Raw genomic sequence first — 18,646 nt, 5'->3', positions numbered from 1 at the left:
GAGACCTAATAATCTTACACATGTGTCCAAGATAACACTAAGTCCCGCCAAATATATCTAGTATGAAACAAGTTTGTTAGTACAAGCATTGCTTTCACGGTAAATGTGAGATAATCTAAAACTAATATTATTAGTGGAATTAATACAATTTAGCCATTTGTTGTAAAGGTTCCAAGGAACCGAAAGAGAATTAGAAAAGGCATGAATGAGGGATTGAAGATCATGTTGTTGTCTATGAAGAAGCCACCCCAGCCAGGCGCCAGCCACCCAAGGACAGCCCTTCATCACACCGTCGGTTGGGGACGAATCCAAGAATATATTAAAAGGGAGGCCAAAAAATATTTTTTCACCATAATTTAAACATCTAATTTCTAATAAATAATTATTTAATGAATAATGAGTTTTATAAAAAGTATTTATTGTTTGATTTTATGGGAAAATTAGAAACAGGATCCATTACTAAAAGAAAAACAAGCAAATTAATGTTAACTCAATCTCCTATTTTTGTTATTATTTTTATAAAAAAAAAATCATTTTTGTCGTACCAATACATAGTGAGTGGTGAGGGAGGCGTGCGGTCGGTATTGCATTTAATCGACGGGATAGATGGGGGTCTGCATAAAAGCCTCTTAATATATACTGTCATTATTCCCAGGGTGGCTCACAACAGAGAAATATTTAAAGATGCAGAAGTCTTTAATAGAATTGCTCGAGGGGCCTTTAGAGGATGATCCTGATAAATGACAGAATTGAGGCTAATAGAGAGATTGTCAAATTTAATTTTGTTTCTTCTAACCCAAATGTAGAAGAAAGCATAGGTGATAACCGCAACAACATCAGAGGCTTGCTTTGATTTTTTCATGCAAATTGAAAGAATATTATAGTTTGGTATTAATGCTACTGAAAGAGGTAGTATCCAGGTTTCAACTTAACATAGTTGTAAAATATTTTAGTTTGGTATTCTGAAAAATGCTTAAAAAGTCCTTAAAATAAAGTAATTGAAACATACGAGAAAGAGAAAATCTAACACCAATCAATCCTTGAGTTTGGTGATATACTCCTTACACCTCTTGTAGTTTCTTTGACATTTACATGATATTTCTGTCTTTTTTTCGATATATATATATATATATATATATATATATATATATATATATATATATATATATATATATATGAGTATTTGAAATATATTAACTAAAACCTTTATCACTTTAAAAAAATTACATTGGATATTTTTCTTATAAAAAGATTGTTGTAAAATTAAACAAAATCATGTAAATTTAAAGAAAGTACGTGAAGTGTGAGTACAATTTGTTTTAAAGAAATTGTAGCTATACATGCCCTTTTGCTGATGGCTTCCTCGTAGGTGTAATATAAGTTCGTCTTTTAATTTATGAGAAGTTGAATTTTTCTGTGAGATAGAATATTCAAAACTTCAAACATTTAGACTTTAGACCATATTGTGGATGCTGTCCATGAAATTATCCCACAATATATGCATGCAACCTTGAGCATTGGTCTTCAATGGGATCCAGGAATAGTCTAATGCAATATTAGTTATGTGCGATTATGCTCCTTGTATCAAACTGACTTTGTGCATGATTACGTAAAAAATGAGTTAAAAATTGGTGTTAGACTCAATTTTTTGTTGTAATTAATTGATGAATTTATTTAATTACTTGCAAAAGGATCTGGTTTCCACTGACATTCAATTATTGCCCATTCGTGATTTCCTACTCTTTGGAGTTGATCATATGGCAAGTATCTTCTATATTTTTGACATTATGAATTTACTATTTACTTTGACAATGATATATTTTGTGGGAATGCATGTCATCATTATTTAAAAGAAGCCTAACTAATAATGGCAAAAGCAAATTTATCGGTCAAGGTTAGATTAGGAAAAGAACAGGATATTAACGTAAAAAAAAAACAGGATATCAACGAAAAGTCCACCAAGAAAAAACATATAAAAATTCCAATATGTCTATATTTAGTTTCCGTCCATCGGGGTGATTTTCCATTTTTAGTTTAAAATTTTAATAAATTAAAATTAGTTTTAATTTTGAGTTTTTAGTTTTATAGTTTTTGAATTTTGAGTTTTAGATTTATTTTTTAGTTTTTAAATTTTTTTTGTAAATTAAAAATGAATAAAATAAGTTAACTGTTCTATCTTATGTATTTTCACGGTTAAATAATGTAATGTAAAAAAAATAGACATATAAAAATAATTAAAAATAAAAAAATAATTAAATCTGCTAAAAAATAAAATGGTAAAAACTTTGAAATATATAATTTTTTATAATAAAAATAAATTCATTAAAAAATAACACAATCATATAATAAAAATATATAATGCTAACAGTAGTGATGATGACAATAATAATTGAAGTAATGATAATTGCGATTATAGTTGAAATGATGATGACAATGATAATATTAGTGGTATAATAGTAGTGGTTAGGTGGAGAATGTTTTTTAAAAAACTAAATTCTAAAAAAAAAAACCTGCCTTTGAAAATCAACCTGATAATACAGAAATTTCTTGGCACTACCTAAATTCTTTGTTTTCTTAAGTGGATCCATGCATGAGTAATAAACAAAATTGTCTTTGTTTTTAAAATAAAGAAATACTTACCGTACCAATTTAAGTTGACAAAACTGGGAATACTAGATATAATACCGGTTGTATTTATATAATGTACGCAAGGGGATCCACTTCTACTTATAAATCATTTAATACATTAGACATATATTTTTTTGTTGATATATACAGCTCACTATAGTATAATTAGAGGGGTTTCTTTTAAATTCAGTACTAAACCTTCGAAGAACGAAAAGGCAAATGCTATGCAGAGAAGATGGTTTTGAGTATTTTGCCCCTTTAATCTCTTGGTGCTTTTCTATTAAATTGGATTTATCAACTCTAACCTACAAAAACGTCGATGGTAGAAAATGTATAAGATATTTTTGGGTAAGCGAGTAGCATTGATAGTTGATGTCATAATATATATAATTAAATATTAAGATGGCTGAGTAATTAAAATAAGGGTCTTGTTAATTGTTGTCTTTAATACATTGATTAAAAAAATTAAAACAAATGATAGCAAGTGTTTTTAGGGTATTAGTCAAGGAATTAAAAAGAAAAAAAAATAAGATGCCTGAAATTGTGTTATTTATGATTTTTTTATGTTTTTTTATAATTTTTATAATAAATATTTTTTTCATTTTAATTCCTAAACCAATTCTCTAAAGATACTGACACAAAAATTTAAAAAAAAAAACTATTTATTGTTAAGATTATAGAAAACATAAAAAAAAATGAAAAATAATACAATTTTATATATCTTAATAAATGTTTTTCTTCTGTTAATTTTTTAATCAGTATTCTGAATACACGGATTATCATTTGCTCCAAAAAAATGGATATGTGATTACCTAGCAAATTGAAGTTAGAATCAAAATGGGGGCCTACATATATAAGGTGATGAGTGATGGTAGGGCATAGAGGTTTGCAGCTAATAGTGAGGTCTAAAACAATTGGCATGCGATGTGAAACCAGTGGCGGGGCACAGCCAATACAATCGCATGTGACTACTAGTTGACTCCAATGCCTAGAGCCTCATATATCCATTGTGCATTAATCATAAATTCACATCTTCTCACAAATCAAATTTCATTTCTTTCTCGACGGAATGAATTATGGAACCACAGAACCTCCGTTATGAGATAGAGAATAAGGATCTATTTTGGATATCTTTCTTAAGTAATTTTAAGATAATTCCTTATGCAAGTACTACTAACAAGGAAATATTAATCTCAAATCTTATCATTTTATACGTTTATATTAATTCTCTTTAATTTTTAAAATTTACTCTCCATGCCAATAACATGATAAAAAAAATACTATCTTCCTCTTAAATTCAAATTATATATAATTTTATATTTATTTATTTAAATTAATTATATGTATCTTCTTACAATTTCAGGAGACAATTTTGTTGATATCGAAATTGGTATATAACATTAAACTGTTGGCACAAACCCACAATGTTTATTTTAATAAATAATTTTCTTTTAGATAACGATCATGCTAACAAGGACAAAACATTTTTTGTCTATTAGGATATATATATTTCTTTTAGTGAAGAAAGCATTTTATCTTTATGATATGATAGTGTTTATGACATGTAATGTAATCTCGTTTTATAATTATTTGTGTAGTGTTTGTTTGGTTATGATTATCCAATTCTCATATATATTCTCTTTCCACATTTTTTAGAATCGACAAATTCTAACTTTCAGGTAAATGAGTTAATTTGACATGATTTTAGGAAAAAATATGCGTAACAAAGACATATCCAAACACGCAAGTAATGAATCCAAAGTTGATCTTCCATTATAAACAACTTTTTGTTGAAGTGATTGCATTTTCAATATAATAATTAAAAAAATGTTGTTGTTGTGAACCTAAGTGATTTAATCTTGATTATATTATTTTCTTTCCTTTGGGTCCAGAGTCCAAGACATGGTAGGCCATGAAGAAGTCCTGCGTCAAGGGGAAACAACCCTAGTTCCCTTGGAAAGAGTACAAGTTACCAGATTTGGACTGCACTACTACTGATAGAGATTACACTTTTGACAGCACCAAAAGCCAGGTTTGAACATTTATGCCATTTTTTTTAGTTGGTACAACATTTATGGTATTCAAATCCACATTATATTAACTTTAAATATTAAATTAACATTGTAGATTATCTAAACATATCATAAACACATTCACAACACTTCTAACTATCGTACTAAATAAAAAGGTTTACATTTGCGTATACGGTATACTTAAAACAACTGTCATAAGCACAAGAGCCTTAACTCGTGAGATTTACGTCTCCTCGAAGACAAAAGATTGTGAGAATAAATCCCAATTGAGGCCCATGTATCATTTAGTCTTTGTGCATATTTTTCTTTTCAATCAGCCTAAAACTAAAATGCCAGAGACATCCCTTTATGCACAAACCCTTTTCAAGAATTTTTATGTACAACTTCACAGCCTCAAGTTAGATTCACAAATTAAATAATTAACATTTGAAAAAAAGGAAAAACGTCACAATTATAGGCTCTACCTGAAAATATTCCTAAGTATTTAAACGTTTAGAATTAAATTAAACTTTTGAACAAAACTAACTAAGGATAAAAGGAATGGAAGGGGAAATAAATATATTCCTATGTGTTATACATATTGATCAAATGCAAAACTCATGTACATTGTAGACTTTGCAAAAAGGAAGGGACTACACCTAATGTCACCGAGGTCCAGAAAGCTCAATGGCTTCAATAATAAAGGAAGGTTCTTCATGAGCATCACCATAATTTTGTGAGAAACTGCAAGTTATTTCATCATATAGGTTAGTCCCCCCTTGTGACTCCTCTGGCCTCACTGACTGCCCTACCAGACCTTCTAGAATCTTTAAAGCTTCTGACATCTTCGGCCGCAAAGTGGGATGCGACTGAGTACATTGTAAAGACAACTCCACTGCTTTCTCTAACCCTACTGGATCAAAACATCCCCTAAGATCCCTGTCAACTAGCACTTCCAGCCGCTTCTCCTCAAACAAGGTTCTAACCTGCAGGAATTCAGCTAGTTGTTCAATACAAAGTCTGGAATAAAAAGCCATGAATTTCATGAAACTAGATTTTGAGCAAGACACACAGAATGCTTCAGTATTTCACAGCAAGTGTAAAACAGGTAAAGCAACATTATTAGCAAGCTAGGCTCAATGCAATCTTATGGCAATGGTCTTGAGTCAAGATTATCATCATCTGAAGACCAAGGGAGCAGAAAAGACATTATATAAAAAGGTGAGCTTACAAACAATTTAAAAAAATACTCACCCAATCAAGGATCATTCCCTTTTGGACCTGACCATTTCCAGCATCCAGTGCTTTGTGTCCTGTTATGAGCTCCAAAAGTAATATGCCAAATCCAAAAACATCTGTTTTTTCAGAAGACTGTCCAGTTGAGAGATATTCTGGGGCAATGTGCCCTACAGTACCCCGCACTGCAGTAGTTACATGTGAATCCCTTTGATCCAAGAGCTTAGCAAGACCAAAATCCCCCACCACAGCTTCAAAACTTTCATCTAACAAAATGTTTGCAGCCTTAACATCCCTGTGGATTATTTTTGGATTGCACTGTTCATGCAACACGCATTCTCCTGTTCTAGTCCAACGATGGCTTTTCACAACAAGTCTCTGCTTGAGAACAAGGGAGAAGAGAAAATCTATTAAAATCTAGACTTGGGAATTTAATACCAGAAAAAATGTATTCAACAAAGAACCTGCATGAATTAAGGTGGTAATCACAAATTTTTTTTTAATATAGAATGCAGTAAACATTTCGATAATTATTACAGATAATGTGCCACTTGAAAGTGATAGACTGCATAGACAAAATACAGAGAAATCACTAGTTACTGACATCCAGAATAATGGAATCACTACATGTCATTGATTTGAAGACAGCTTTTTTCCAATTTCCATGTATCTACTCAGTTACAATATTTTACACAGCCTCAAATACAAAAATGAATAATATGAAACAAACCTCTCAAGTGATCAGCAACACTGCCATTGGGCATGTAAGGATAAACAAGCAACCTTTCATCTGGTGTCATGCAAAATCCATAAAGACGCAAGAGGTTCCGATGCACAGCCAAGCCAATCATCTCAACTTCTGTTTGAAACTGAACTTCTCCAGTGTAATTGGGATCTTTCAGCCTCTTTACTGCCACCAACATTTTATTTGCAAGGCATCCTTTGTAGACAACACCAAATCCACCTTGTCCTAGGATATTTTTTGAATTGAAATTCCCAGTAGCGGTCTGCAATTCCCAGAAGGAGAACCTCTTCAAATGGCCAATATCAAATTCACAATCTTGCTCCACTTCAAATGTCAAATGATCCAGAGTGAGGAAAAAAGTAGTGAGGAATATGTGTATGTTCCATAATGAAGAAAAAAAATAGTGAAGTTCATATCAGGATGTACCATAAGATGTGTAGAGAATGTGTGATCTGTACCAATGCAACAACAAGCACCCTTTGGTGATGACTGCCACTCGTTTGAGATGACCCTGTATCTGCAATGGAATCATCATTTATATTTACCTCGATCTACTGATTACTAGGGTTTTAATTTAATAGATAGAGCTTAAATCTAAACTACCATTTACTGGTTTTGAAAAGCCCATACAAATTTGTGAGGAAGAGGTGCAGAGGAAATTGTTTCCTGAAATACTATCACGAAAGTAAAATGTCAAGCGAAGAAACAAGATTGATGCATGCAACAAAAGGTTAAAAAAAAAAAACTTCGTACCCCATTGCCCAGAGGCTCTTTGCTATGCGAAGGTATGGGGGAGGGATATTGTACGCAGCCTTACCCTTGCATAAGCAAAGAGGCTGTTTCCGGATTCGAACCCATGACCAACAAGTCACCAAGGCACAACTTTACCGCTCGCCCTCATGCAACAAAAGGTTAAATATTAAAAAAAAAAAAAAAAAAAAAAATTAAGCCAATACTTATTTCTAACAAGGCAATAACCAGTCTCCTCAAGAATCTAGAGCTATGGCATAAGTTTTCTGCTTCATATATCATAAGTTACTTGAAATTTTTAGATTTGTTTTTAGTAAACAGTTAACATCTGTGGGGTTCCAAGAAATGGGCTCTAGTTGTATGCTCCTTGTATTACTTGAGTAAACCATTGCAGCAGTTTTATAAGCAACCAGTGAACGTATAATTAGAAGCCTTTTTATGTTGTTCATTAAGAATATTAGAATTCACATAGCAAATCTTAGGGGCATATCATATACCATTGAAAACTCACCTATAACCCTTTGCTAAAATTTTTGGAGTGGGACCACTGAGATTATTGAATGACAAATCCCTACAACATACGGTACAATAATGAAATGTACTTTTAAGGATTTAAGCAAAAATACAATAAAACTGTGATAAAAAGTGCATACAAGAATGAAAGGCCTGTGAGATTAGCAACAAACTGAGGAATCTGTCCGGATAGTTTATTTTTGCTGAGCCGCCTGAAATACTTGCATGAATAAATTAGGAAGTAAACAGTTAGAGAAAGGCTACTGAATAAGCCAAATAAGTAATAAAAACATCACCATTGCTGAACTATTTGTCACACCACACTCACAAGTAACTAAGATGAGTCAAACAGCCCAAAGAATTAGGAATTTCTCCATCAAGCTGGTTACCAGAAAGGTCAAGGGTTTGAAGCTCTAACAACTTCCCTATCTCGGTCGGGATTGGACCAGATAACTGATTGTTCTGCAATAACCTAAGAATACAATGGCAAAACTCAAATAATAAGAAAAGCTGAATAATGCAAATAATGTAAATGAAAAGCTAGACAACAAGAGTGCACATTCAAATGAAACAAGTATAGGCCATTCCAGTTCCAACTCACAATGTTTTGAGATGGCTCAAATTTTCAATTCCTGAGGAAATCGTTCCAGATAAACCCACACTGGCCATTTCCCTGCCAACACCATCAAATTAACACCAATTGTCAACATCCTCATAGCTTGAGAAAGAAATGCCACGAATAAGTAATAACCCTTCAAATATCAGAATTAATGGCATCAGGAAAACACATTGAAAAACACTACGCTTCTGGCCTTCCCGAGACACAAAAATGCTAAAATGTAAAAACATGTTACATTATTCATAGCCAAAAAAAGAAGGAAGCAAGCTTAAGTGATAGAAATTAGCAACAAAAAGACTTACAGGGACATGACATAACCTTCGGCAGAGCAACCGACCATGTCCCAAGTACAAGGGTCAACCGAATTAATATCCCAACCATCCATGACATGGACATGGAACTCATCATTCGTCTTACTCTTCATGGACATCAAAGCAGCCACTGATAACAACCCAACAACAACAACAATCTCTCACTGAAACAGAGCTAAAAAGATGAGAAACAAGCAAAAGGAAGAAACACCAAACCTTCATAGTTGACACCCTTTGGAGAGAGAAGGTTATCAGTGCCATCAACAACAAGCACCCAATTCCACAGAAAAAGTGAAATGAGCCATGCAACAACTTTGATATGTTCCATGAAATCCAAAAAACCGATTCAAGTAGTGGGAAGCAAAAAAGTTTGGAACTTTTCTACTGGGATATTCGGCTCTGAGCTTCTGATAAAAAAAAAAACAAGCAAACACTTTTGGAAAATCTCTCGCCCGTGCTTACTGCCTCGAGAGAAACGAAGTTGAAAAAAGGACCGCGAACTTTTTCACACACAAAAAAAATAATATAAAATATAGATAACAAAATGAACTGAAACGAATGAAGATGGTGAGAGCAGGGAAGACAAGTCGAGATTCGGTAACATGACAGTGATTGTCGCATGGTAACAGTGTTTAGCTTCATGGCAATGATCCTGTGCGGATAATCAAGTGGATTTCATGATCTGACACCATGCGTTGGCTGTTCAGTTCGTTAAAATTAAAAAGGTTGGATTTTTTGTTTAGGATCGTGATGGTGAATGGACGGTGAAGATAGAAGTGGTCGTTAGTGTTGATGATTAAGCTCGAGGCGCGAAATTTGATAGTTGGGTGGTATTTATAAATTGCATGTCTCGGAGCTCAAGGAACTCACTGCTCTACAAATAGTTTGATTGTGGAATGCCTATATTACCACCTAGTTGTTTAATTAATTCACATGATGCTGTGACGGAAATCTATTGTTAGATTCTTCAATACCACATATGATGCGATAGATCATAGGTAGCCCTGTTTATATAACTATATATATAGGAGATGAGATGAACAATTAAAAATCACATGTAGTGTTGAATTAGGTTCAATTTTTTCAGAATTAATTTTAATTTCACATTAAGAGTCAAAACAACAAATAATTATTTTCATTTTTAAATTTTTCATCATGATTTTGGAACAAAAAATCGATTCAAGTAGCTATCCAAATTCCAAACATAAATTATTCATTAATATATGAATTTATCAGTAAAAGAAATTATTAAGTGATCTTAGATTATATGATTTCTATTAATTCTCACATGATATAATATGTACTCGAATGTTATTAATTTTTTTGTAATAATTACTCAATTAGTAGAGATGTTTGTAAACTAATTTAATTTAATGTAAATTCTACAATATAAATTAAAAATAATTTTATTAGATTTAAATTGAATTTTAAAATTAATTCAATGTAATATAACTAAACTTGTGTGCACATATATAATTTTAAGAGTTGTCAATGATTATCATAAGCACATAAAAAGAAGCTTTTTTTGTTAAAAGTATATTTATTATATTGAAAATACAAAAGTTATTTAATGTCTTTTTTTTTAACAAATTAGTATTTTTGTCCTTTAAATTTAAAGTTAGTTTTGATTTCGCTCTCTAACTTTTTTTAATATACTCTACTAACTTTTATTTTCATTATTATATAGAGAATTTAACAAGCCAATAATTTATTATTCCGTTAAAAAGTTAAATTAGTATATTTTAAATATAATCTGGATAATTTAAAACAGTTTTATTAGATTTATTAACAATTAGGTTTTCACTCAAAATCAGCCATAGAATTTATTAATATTATTATTATTAGATAAAATGTTTAAAATTCTACATAATATGTTAATTGCGTTAGTTCAACATAATTATGAACAAATAATTGTTTTAAAAATATCTTAAAATCCTATTTTCTAAGCCCTTCATACCGGACAACTTCTCACCCTAAATATGCTTGGGGGATACGTCCAATTACCAACAATGGAATTTTGCCTTAAATATTTTTTCATCCACAAATTAACGTTTTACTTTCGTACTTGCAAAAAAAAAAAAAACTTCATCCTTACAATATATATATATTTTATTTTTTATCGTTTTAAATAATATTTTTCCCTATTCAAAATATTTTTTTCTGTTCAAAACACTAACATTTTACAATGAAAAATAAAACAGACATTTTGCGATGACTAAAAAAACAAAAATAAAAAAACACTAAATTAAATTGACAAAATGTATTTAGTCCATGAATTTTCATCAATGAAGACTTGAAGAAAATTCATGTGCAAATCCTTACCAGTTCAGCTAGCAAATAGTCTATATAAGTTGAAAAGAACGCAATAAAATCATATGGATCTACATAGTTACTCCATAGATTACATGACTAGAGTTAAACTCAAATTGTAAGAGAAAAAGTTCATATAATGTCAGGCAACATTTTTTAAAATAAATTATATATATAATATCAACATAAGAAAAATTATGAGCACTGTTAGCATCAAAATAGCTAAAACTTAAGAATTGAAATTCAAGAAATAATAAAAAATGAAATGTGGAAACTTTAGAAAGCAGCATTAAAGAAAAACAGATAGGATAGCACATTACATTTCACAAGGAACTGGTCAACAACATTACAAATCGCCAATTACATTAACAAGAGGAAACCAAACCCAACAACCCCACCATCAAAACTCATGTGGACCCTCCTTCCCTCCTTCCATCTAAGGCTTTTGTTTTCCCCTCACAGAAGCAATCTAAGTTCTGCCATTTCAGGCCAAATATACTTTACTACTATATGACATGTTGACGTTTACAATAAACAAAGGCTATTTAGCCTGAGGAAATAAGATCCACCAGTAGCAACAGAGAATCAAAAAGTATGCATATGCTGATGGATCTCAACTGCAGGCATCCAGCACCCCAAGTCTCAGTCTAGGTTCAGCTTGAAACTACACTGGTCAGGCCACAGAACATGCTAATTTAGACAAAAATAACGGTGTCACTTTTGTTTAACTTATCAACTAGTATACACTAAAGCCCCCCTAAAGCTCATCATCATGATCCTGCTGGAGGAACAAATTGCAGCCCTATTTGCCGCTTCACGTGGTCAGGTATCAATTTGTTAACAAGCACTGGAGATGCTTCAGATAACTGTCAACAGAGAGAATCACAATATAGTTGTCCATCATTTATGATTTTTAGATTGGATGTTTATAAAGATCATAAAAAGGAACGCACTGCATGTATATTTTTCAATGCATTGCTTTCTGTACTCAAATAGACAAACACACAAAGACAGACACTTAAAAACAACCAGACAGAAATAAAGCTAAGAAAATGGATCTGTAGACCTTTCTCAGGCCTCTAGACTTATTCAAACCTTTATTAAAAACAGTATCAATTTTATTCCTAATCTTGAAATGGTCTGTACAAATATTTTACCGCCAGAGCACAAGTATGATGAAGAAAGGTAATTTAAGGACTTACTTCCTGTTTGAAGTTAAATAGAGGAGGAAATGGACGACCATTTGGCAGGCGAGCATGGGGTTCTCGAAGTTCATCAAAGAAAGGATGTGCACATGCTTCAAGCTGCATAACACAAATAGATTCTTCTCAAATTTCCGTGCTAGCTTTTCTATAGAACATTCATTGATTAATCAAATTCAGGAGAATTATAGGGTATGAAAATACTGATACTAAATTAGTTGGAATACAGAAAGTGGAAAAAAAAAAAAAAAACACTAACCGCAGTGCATCGGAGACTTGGGGAGTATTGCAAAAGCCGGGATGCAAGATCAATTGCTTCTGGAGGCATCTTTTTGTGGAATATCTACACAATTTCGAAGTGTTAGAATGTCCAGGAATGTTTACATGCTAATTACATTTTAATCATCTGAAAAACCAATTGTCTGAAAGTAGATAAAATTTTAGACCTTGTGCCATGGGTGTGCTTTTATCTGTGGAAACCTAAAGTCATTGTAATTGGGATTCATACAGCGTACTTCCTCTCGAGTGGGTGTGCCAAGCACCTGCAATACAAAATTTTATAAAGTGACTTATAATGACAAGGATGGCATGACAAAAGAACATAAAATACATGTTAACACCAATTGCACCTTTATAATATGTACGAGCTGGTCTACTGCATTTTCGCCAGGGAATAATGGCTGCAAAAGTTTAAATTATTTCAGATAACACATGGGTGGAAAATAATTAAGAGAACATTTACTTCATTTTGCAGTAGATTCATATAATAGTACATAGTAATAATAATAATTAATGAAAACAAATCAATGACACAAACCTGGCCCAAAAGAAGCTCAGCAAGGACACAGCCAGCTGACCAAATATCAATTGAACTTGTATACTCTGTGGCACCAAATATAAGTTCTGGAGCACGATAGAATCGTGAACATATGTATGATATATTAGCTTCACCTTTTACCTGATGAGACAAAATTTGAAGGTTGTTAGAACAAGAAACATTCTGCCGGAAAAGAGGGAGGGGCACAAAGTGAAATCAATTTATTGGATATTGTAAGATGAGTAGTAGTCCCACACCCCCACACTAAAACACAAGTTGGATGCATGCAGAACATGATAAAAACCTCCAAAAAAACAAAAATTGCAATATATGTATACACACACACACACACACTGGTATGATAGAAATCTTGAAAAAAAGGAAAAAACAGAGAGCTCCACAGCTTGCTGTTGAGCAGAACAAGACATCGACACAAGAAACTGAAAAACCAAAACAAAGTAAAAATTAGACCTGCTTCATCTAAACTGTCAAAACTTTATGGTCATTGATAGGTTATTGGTTGACATTCTAAGTTAATACTTTGTCGATACAAAAGACAATGGTGTGTGAAAAAAGATGGACATAAAACTAAGCATACCAAAGCAAAATAAGACCTACTAGAACTTTTGCACTTCCAAAATCACATAGCTTCACTTGGTGTGTAAGAGGATCCACCTGGAATGTACACAGAATGACATCAAAGTCAAACATATTGATTATCGAGTACTTTTTTAAGAATGAATCTGACTATATATAAACATATAAACAAACCAATATATTTTGAGGCTTCAAGTCTCTGTGGCAAACTTTGGGCACAGTGTGTATATAAGCCAGCCCCCTGAAAATCTGCATGCATGCCACTAACTTTTATCAGGCATCGATCAAACATATCAGAGATATTTATGAATACCAGAAAGTATGACACATACCTGGTACATATAAAGTTTTACATAGATGATTGGCATTCTTTGATTAGCATTGGTATAGTGCTTAATGACTCTATACATAGACTCTGGAACATATTCCATCACCAAATTAAGAAAAAGCTCATCTGTACTTGTAGTTGAAAAGAAACAATGCTTCAAAGAGATCACATTTGGATGATCCAAAACACGCATTAACTGTAGTTCGCGATTCTTGTATCTTCTGTCCTGTAAAACCTTTTTAATAGCCACTGCTTCCCCAGTTTCCAAGCATTTTGCCTAAGAGAGAAAACAAATTATCAGCATGTGGTAGTGACAGCAAGAGTAAAGAATCTAGTAGTTGGTTATCACCATACCTGGAAAACAATTCCAAATGATCCAGTTCCTACAACCCGTTCTGCCATGTAACTAATAGTCTACAAGAATGATTGTACAAGACATTAAACTTGCCAGGATAAATGTCATATGGCCTTTTTAACAACCCAGCAAATAATTCAAGAGCAGTATTATTGGCAGAATGGAATTTACAAATATAATACCTGTTTGGGTTCCCCATTTTTGCCTCCAATAGTTGTAGATATGATGTGACCAGTGAGGGAATCATCGCCATTGGTGACAGAGGAAGACATCTCCTGATAAAATCGTCAAGTTTCCAACAAGGTATAAGAAATCTTAGAATTTTAACTTTCTCCGACAATGGTTTCAGAAGTAAACGTTGGAAGAATACATTTAACCAATTGGCAGATATATCAAAAACACTAGGTAAAGATATCACATTTCAACAGCATATTTAATAACTCGAAAGTTAAGTTTTAGACATAACACGGAAAAAATTAGCCATGCAACTTAAAGAAGATATTAGGGAAATCCAGTGGTGGAAATAAGCGGCTAAAAAAATTAAAGACAAGGAACCATTAACTATAGCAGCACTATGTTCAGAGTACAAACTTCAATTGAAAATGTTGAAAGTAAGAACTGATCGGAACACAACGTGTTATGTTGCTAACATAAATTAAAGCAAAGAAACAGCCAGCAGAAGACTACAAAAAACTGGATAAAAATACTGTTATCCGAATCAGAATAAAAGAATCTGGTGAATAACTAGCAAATAATCACAAGTTCATGACAAACAAAAAACGAATCGTTGAGAGTCCAACATCAGCATAGGACCACAAGATTTATGATACAAGTGTCAGCAACGAATAAATCTTCAACTCGGCACAAAACCCAGTTCAGAACCTCTATACCAGAAATATAAAAGGGAAGGAAAGGAAGAAAAAAAAATGAAACTTCATAGAAAACCATAGATCAACACGTAGATGAGCTAAAAGGGTATTTTACGTTAAGCTCAAAGACCAAATTTTTAGCCAAAAAAAAAAAACGAATTTCCCCAATAAGAAACCCTAACATCCCCTTTGTCAACTGAGAATGGAAACAAACAAAAAAAAAGAAATAAGAAATAGAGAAACAAAAATTACACATCCCACATAATTCTAGTTTCATCCTCATAACAACAACAAAACCCCCAAATACATTTTCAACTCTCCCATTTTTGGGTCACTCAACTTTCTCACCCAGCAAACAATCAGCATAACAACAAGGCTAAAAGGATTATATTTTTTGCATGAAAAGTACCTTATCCTCAGTCATGGCGGAGGGCAGAGAGAAAAGAGGGAGAATCTAAGAAAGGGAGAAGAAGAAGAGAATGGTGAGAGAGAAAATATGAAGGAGAAGAAGAAAAGGAAGGACCCCGTCAGAGTAAGAGAAAGACAAGTCCATGTGATGACAGCTCTCCTTTCTCCACTCCTTTCTTTCCTGTCTTTTTTTATTTTATTTTCTATTTATTTGTTTTTCTTTTGGATTTTTCCCACTTTTCTTGACTAACTTTGCAGATTAGAAAGACCTTGCTATTAATCACAATCATTAGGTGTGCTTAACAAAATAATATTAACAATTAGGTAAATGCTAATTGGTGTTATAAGTATATTGGTTAACAAACTTTAAGTAGAATTGTTTATATTAAAAGGGAGAAAGATGCATTTTTTACACTCTTATACTATTTACATAATAAATATTTTTATCTTGTAGTTTATCCACCAATATCTTAAGAATATTGATTAACAAGACCCTAATAATAATATAGATGAAATTAATAAATAAATATGAGAGCACGGAAAGGAATAATAATGATGCTTTGTTGGAGCTTCCTCCTTTTTAACTTTATCATTTTAACGTCGGCAAAATGCCTCTTAAGGGATGTTTGGTAGATAATATTTTTTACCTTTTCAGGCATCATGAATGTTAATTATGTTTCTCATGAATTAATTTTAATTCACTTTTCCGCATAAAATTCACAAGAAGGAGGATAGAATTATAATTTTATTGAGTAGATGAATAATTTTAATTACGTATCTTACATGAATATTTAATTATCAGAAAACATGTTAAGACTAATCAAACCTAACTTACACATTCTCATAAATCATAATTCCTAAGAATTGATTTTCTCAAAAATCATATTTTTCGGATCTAAATTTTTTCTCTTCTACTAAACGTCCCCTTAATTGTAATGAGTTGAGAGCCCAAAATGATTATTCCATATAATGATGGTTAGGTCCAGTTTTAAACATTAGCATGATCATTTTTTCAGTTTTCACACTATTTTTTTTTTTGGGTAATACATAGTATTTTAGTTATATTTTATTATTATTTTTTATATATTTTAAGATATTTAGAAATGTTATATTAAGAAATTAAATATTTCCTATGAAAGCAAGAACCACAACCTCGAAATTAATTTGAAGAATCATAAATTAAGTTCTTAAAATCTTAAAAATGTGTTAATACAAATGATGAATGTTGTCCCAAAATTCACTCATAACTGCTCAAACTTCAACATAAACTACCCAAACTCGACTAAAAGATCTTGAGATTCAAGTTAAAAAAATAACATAATAAAAAAAAGTATATAAAAATATGATAAATATATTGTCATCGAATACTTCATATATTGTCATCGAATTAGACAATATTATGTGAGTCTTTTTGGTGTTACAAATTTCTTTTCATATTTAAAAAAATATTACAATTTAAATTTCATGGGAAAGGGTTCTAGTAAACGTCAAGTGTTAGTGCAATGGGAGGAGGGTCTCTCCCCTGATTGGGACACAATAAAGGGTGTTTATAACCTGGAGGACAAGGTTAGTGTTGATGGGGAATATTGATATGATGAGGAGCAAACTAATGAAGTCAAGGATCTAGTTGTTAACGGAAAGAGTCTAGGCCCAAAAGGACTATTGTCACACCAAAGAAGTGAAAGGACTTTGACAGACTAAGGGGGTATTAGGGGAGTTCTATTATAGAAGGTTCCTTAATGGTCATTGCTCGTTGCAAGTTCTCTCTTTTTCTTTTAATTGAGGTTTTAATATTCTTAACATGGAAGTGTGTGTTTCTTTTTCACTTAAATTCAACAAAACCCAATTTATTCATTGTATCTTTTCCTTCTACGTTTTTGTCTTAGAAAGTGAAAGACCTTTATTAATCATGGTGGCAACAGGAAACAAACACACCCAAAATCCATGAATCAAGTATTAATCACTGCAACAATGTTGAGATGAAGATTGTCAGAGCACAGCGGACACTTTTACACTCCAAGAAATTAACTTTATAAATGAGGTATTTTTTTTGGGACAAATGCTAACCAGCCTTCAAGACTTTTGTTTAGGAATTAAAAAAAATTTATTGGGAATTAAAAAAATATTTTTTTTTGGGAATGCATAAAATTACATTATCCATAACAAGAGTACTGGATAACAATTTTTTTTTGTTATCGTATCATAATTAATATTCGTTGAAAAAACTAAATAATGATTAATTATTTTTAATGAAATCTCTGTTCTCAATCATATTTTATCAATCAATAAAAAATCGAAACCTTAATTATTTAAAAAGATTCTATTCATATCAACCAAATGTTGGTATAAAAAAAATTATGGGTCCTACATCATATTTAATGATTTCCTCTCATGATTTTATTATTTTTAATAAATTTTAATTAATAATAAAATATGTGTTATGAAGAGTATATTAAAGACTATGTTACTAGCATTGCTATAGTATAGATAAGGTAATTTATTTAATCTACAAAACACTAAAATATTTAGATTTTTTTGTTTAATATATCAGCAAATCATTAAACAAAGTCATTTTAACTCCTTTTAATAAATGAAATGCCTCTTTAAAAAAAAACTATCCAAACACATAGCAAAATTATTTTGGAACTTATCCTTTTTTTACAAGTCGTTAACTATTTATTTATTTGTTAATAATAATTAATAAATTACTAATTGTGAAAATTTAATAGCCAACAAATATTTAATTATACACCGGAATATAGTAAGAGTACTAGTACCATTGCAATTCAAACATTACACGGTGGGAGGAAATTCCCCTTTAATGCAATAACTTTTTGTTGTTTTTTTTTTTACTAAGGAGGGGCCTAGGCCGAAAGCAATAACTTATGTTAATGCAATTTTTTTGAGAAAAAAAAAACAACAAAAAGGGTTATGCAATATTTTTGA

The 18,646-nt window shown here is 31.6% G+C and overlaps 1 protein-coding gene and 1 pseudogene across 1 annotated transcript; both read right to left on the bottom strand.

The window, feature by feature from the left end:
- Nucleotides 1-5,199: 5,199 nt before the first annotated feature.
- LOC100791184 (probable LRR receptor-like serine/threonine-protein kinase At5g45780) lies at nucleotides 5,200-9,655 on the bottom strand (annotated as a pseudogene).
- A 1,758-nt stretch (nucleotides 9,656-11,413) lies between these two features.
- On the bottom strand, nucleotides 11,414-15,883 carry LOC100779448 (shaggy-related protein kinase eta). The gene is made up of 12 exons (XM_003545988.5): nucleotides 15,702-15,883; nucleotides 14,606-14,698; nucleotides 14,423-14,482; nucleotides 14,073-14,345; nucleotides 13,915-13,989; nucleotides 13,762-13,818; nucleotides 13,144-13,284; nucleotides 12,956-13,006; nucleotides 12,773-12,868; nucleotides 12,586-12,669; nucleotides 12,327-12,428; nucleotides 11,414-11,990 (listed from the first exon to the last, which is right to left on the bottom strand). The coding sequence occupies exons 1-12, from the start codon at nucleotides 15,714-15,716 to the stop codon at nucleotides 11,895-11,897; spliced, it is 1,143 nt and encodes a 380-aa protein (XP_003546036.1). The 5' UTR covers nucleotides 15,717-15,883; the 3' UTR covers nucleotides 11,414-11,894.
- Nucleotides 15,884-18,646: the final 2,763 nt, after the last annotated feature.

Source organism: Glycine max, chromosome 15 (assembly GCF_000004515.6).
Source record: "Glycine max cultivar Williams 82 chromosome 15, Glycine_max_v4.0, whole genome shotgun sequence".
In the NCBI taxonomy this organism is placed as follows: domain Eukaryota; kingdom Viridiplantae; phylum Streptophyta; class Magnoliopsida; order Fabales; family Fabaceae; genus Glycine; species Glycine max.
This window is presented reverse-complemented; position numbering and strand designations above follow the sequence as displayed.

Excerpts from the sequence above, each read along its gene's own strand:
- LOC100779448 (XM_003545988.5), bottom strand. Across the intron at positions 13,819-13,914 it reads TGAAGCCTCAAAATATATTG|GTGGATCCTCTTACACACCA; the intron begins GTTTGTTTATAT and ends TGTACATTCCAG. Across the intron at positions 13,007-13,143 it reads CTGAGCTTCTTTTGGGCCAG|CCATTATTCCCTGGCGAAAA; the intron begins GTTTGTGTCATT and ends AAACTTTTGCAG.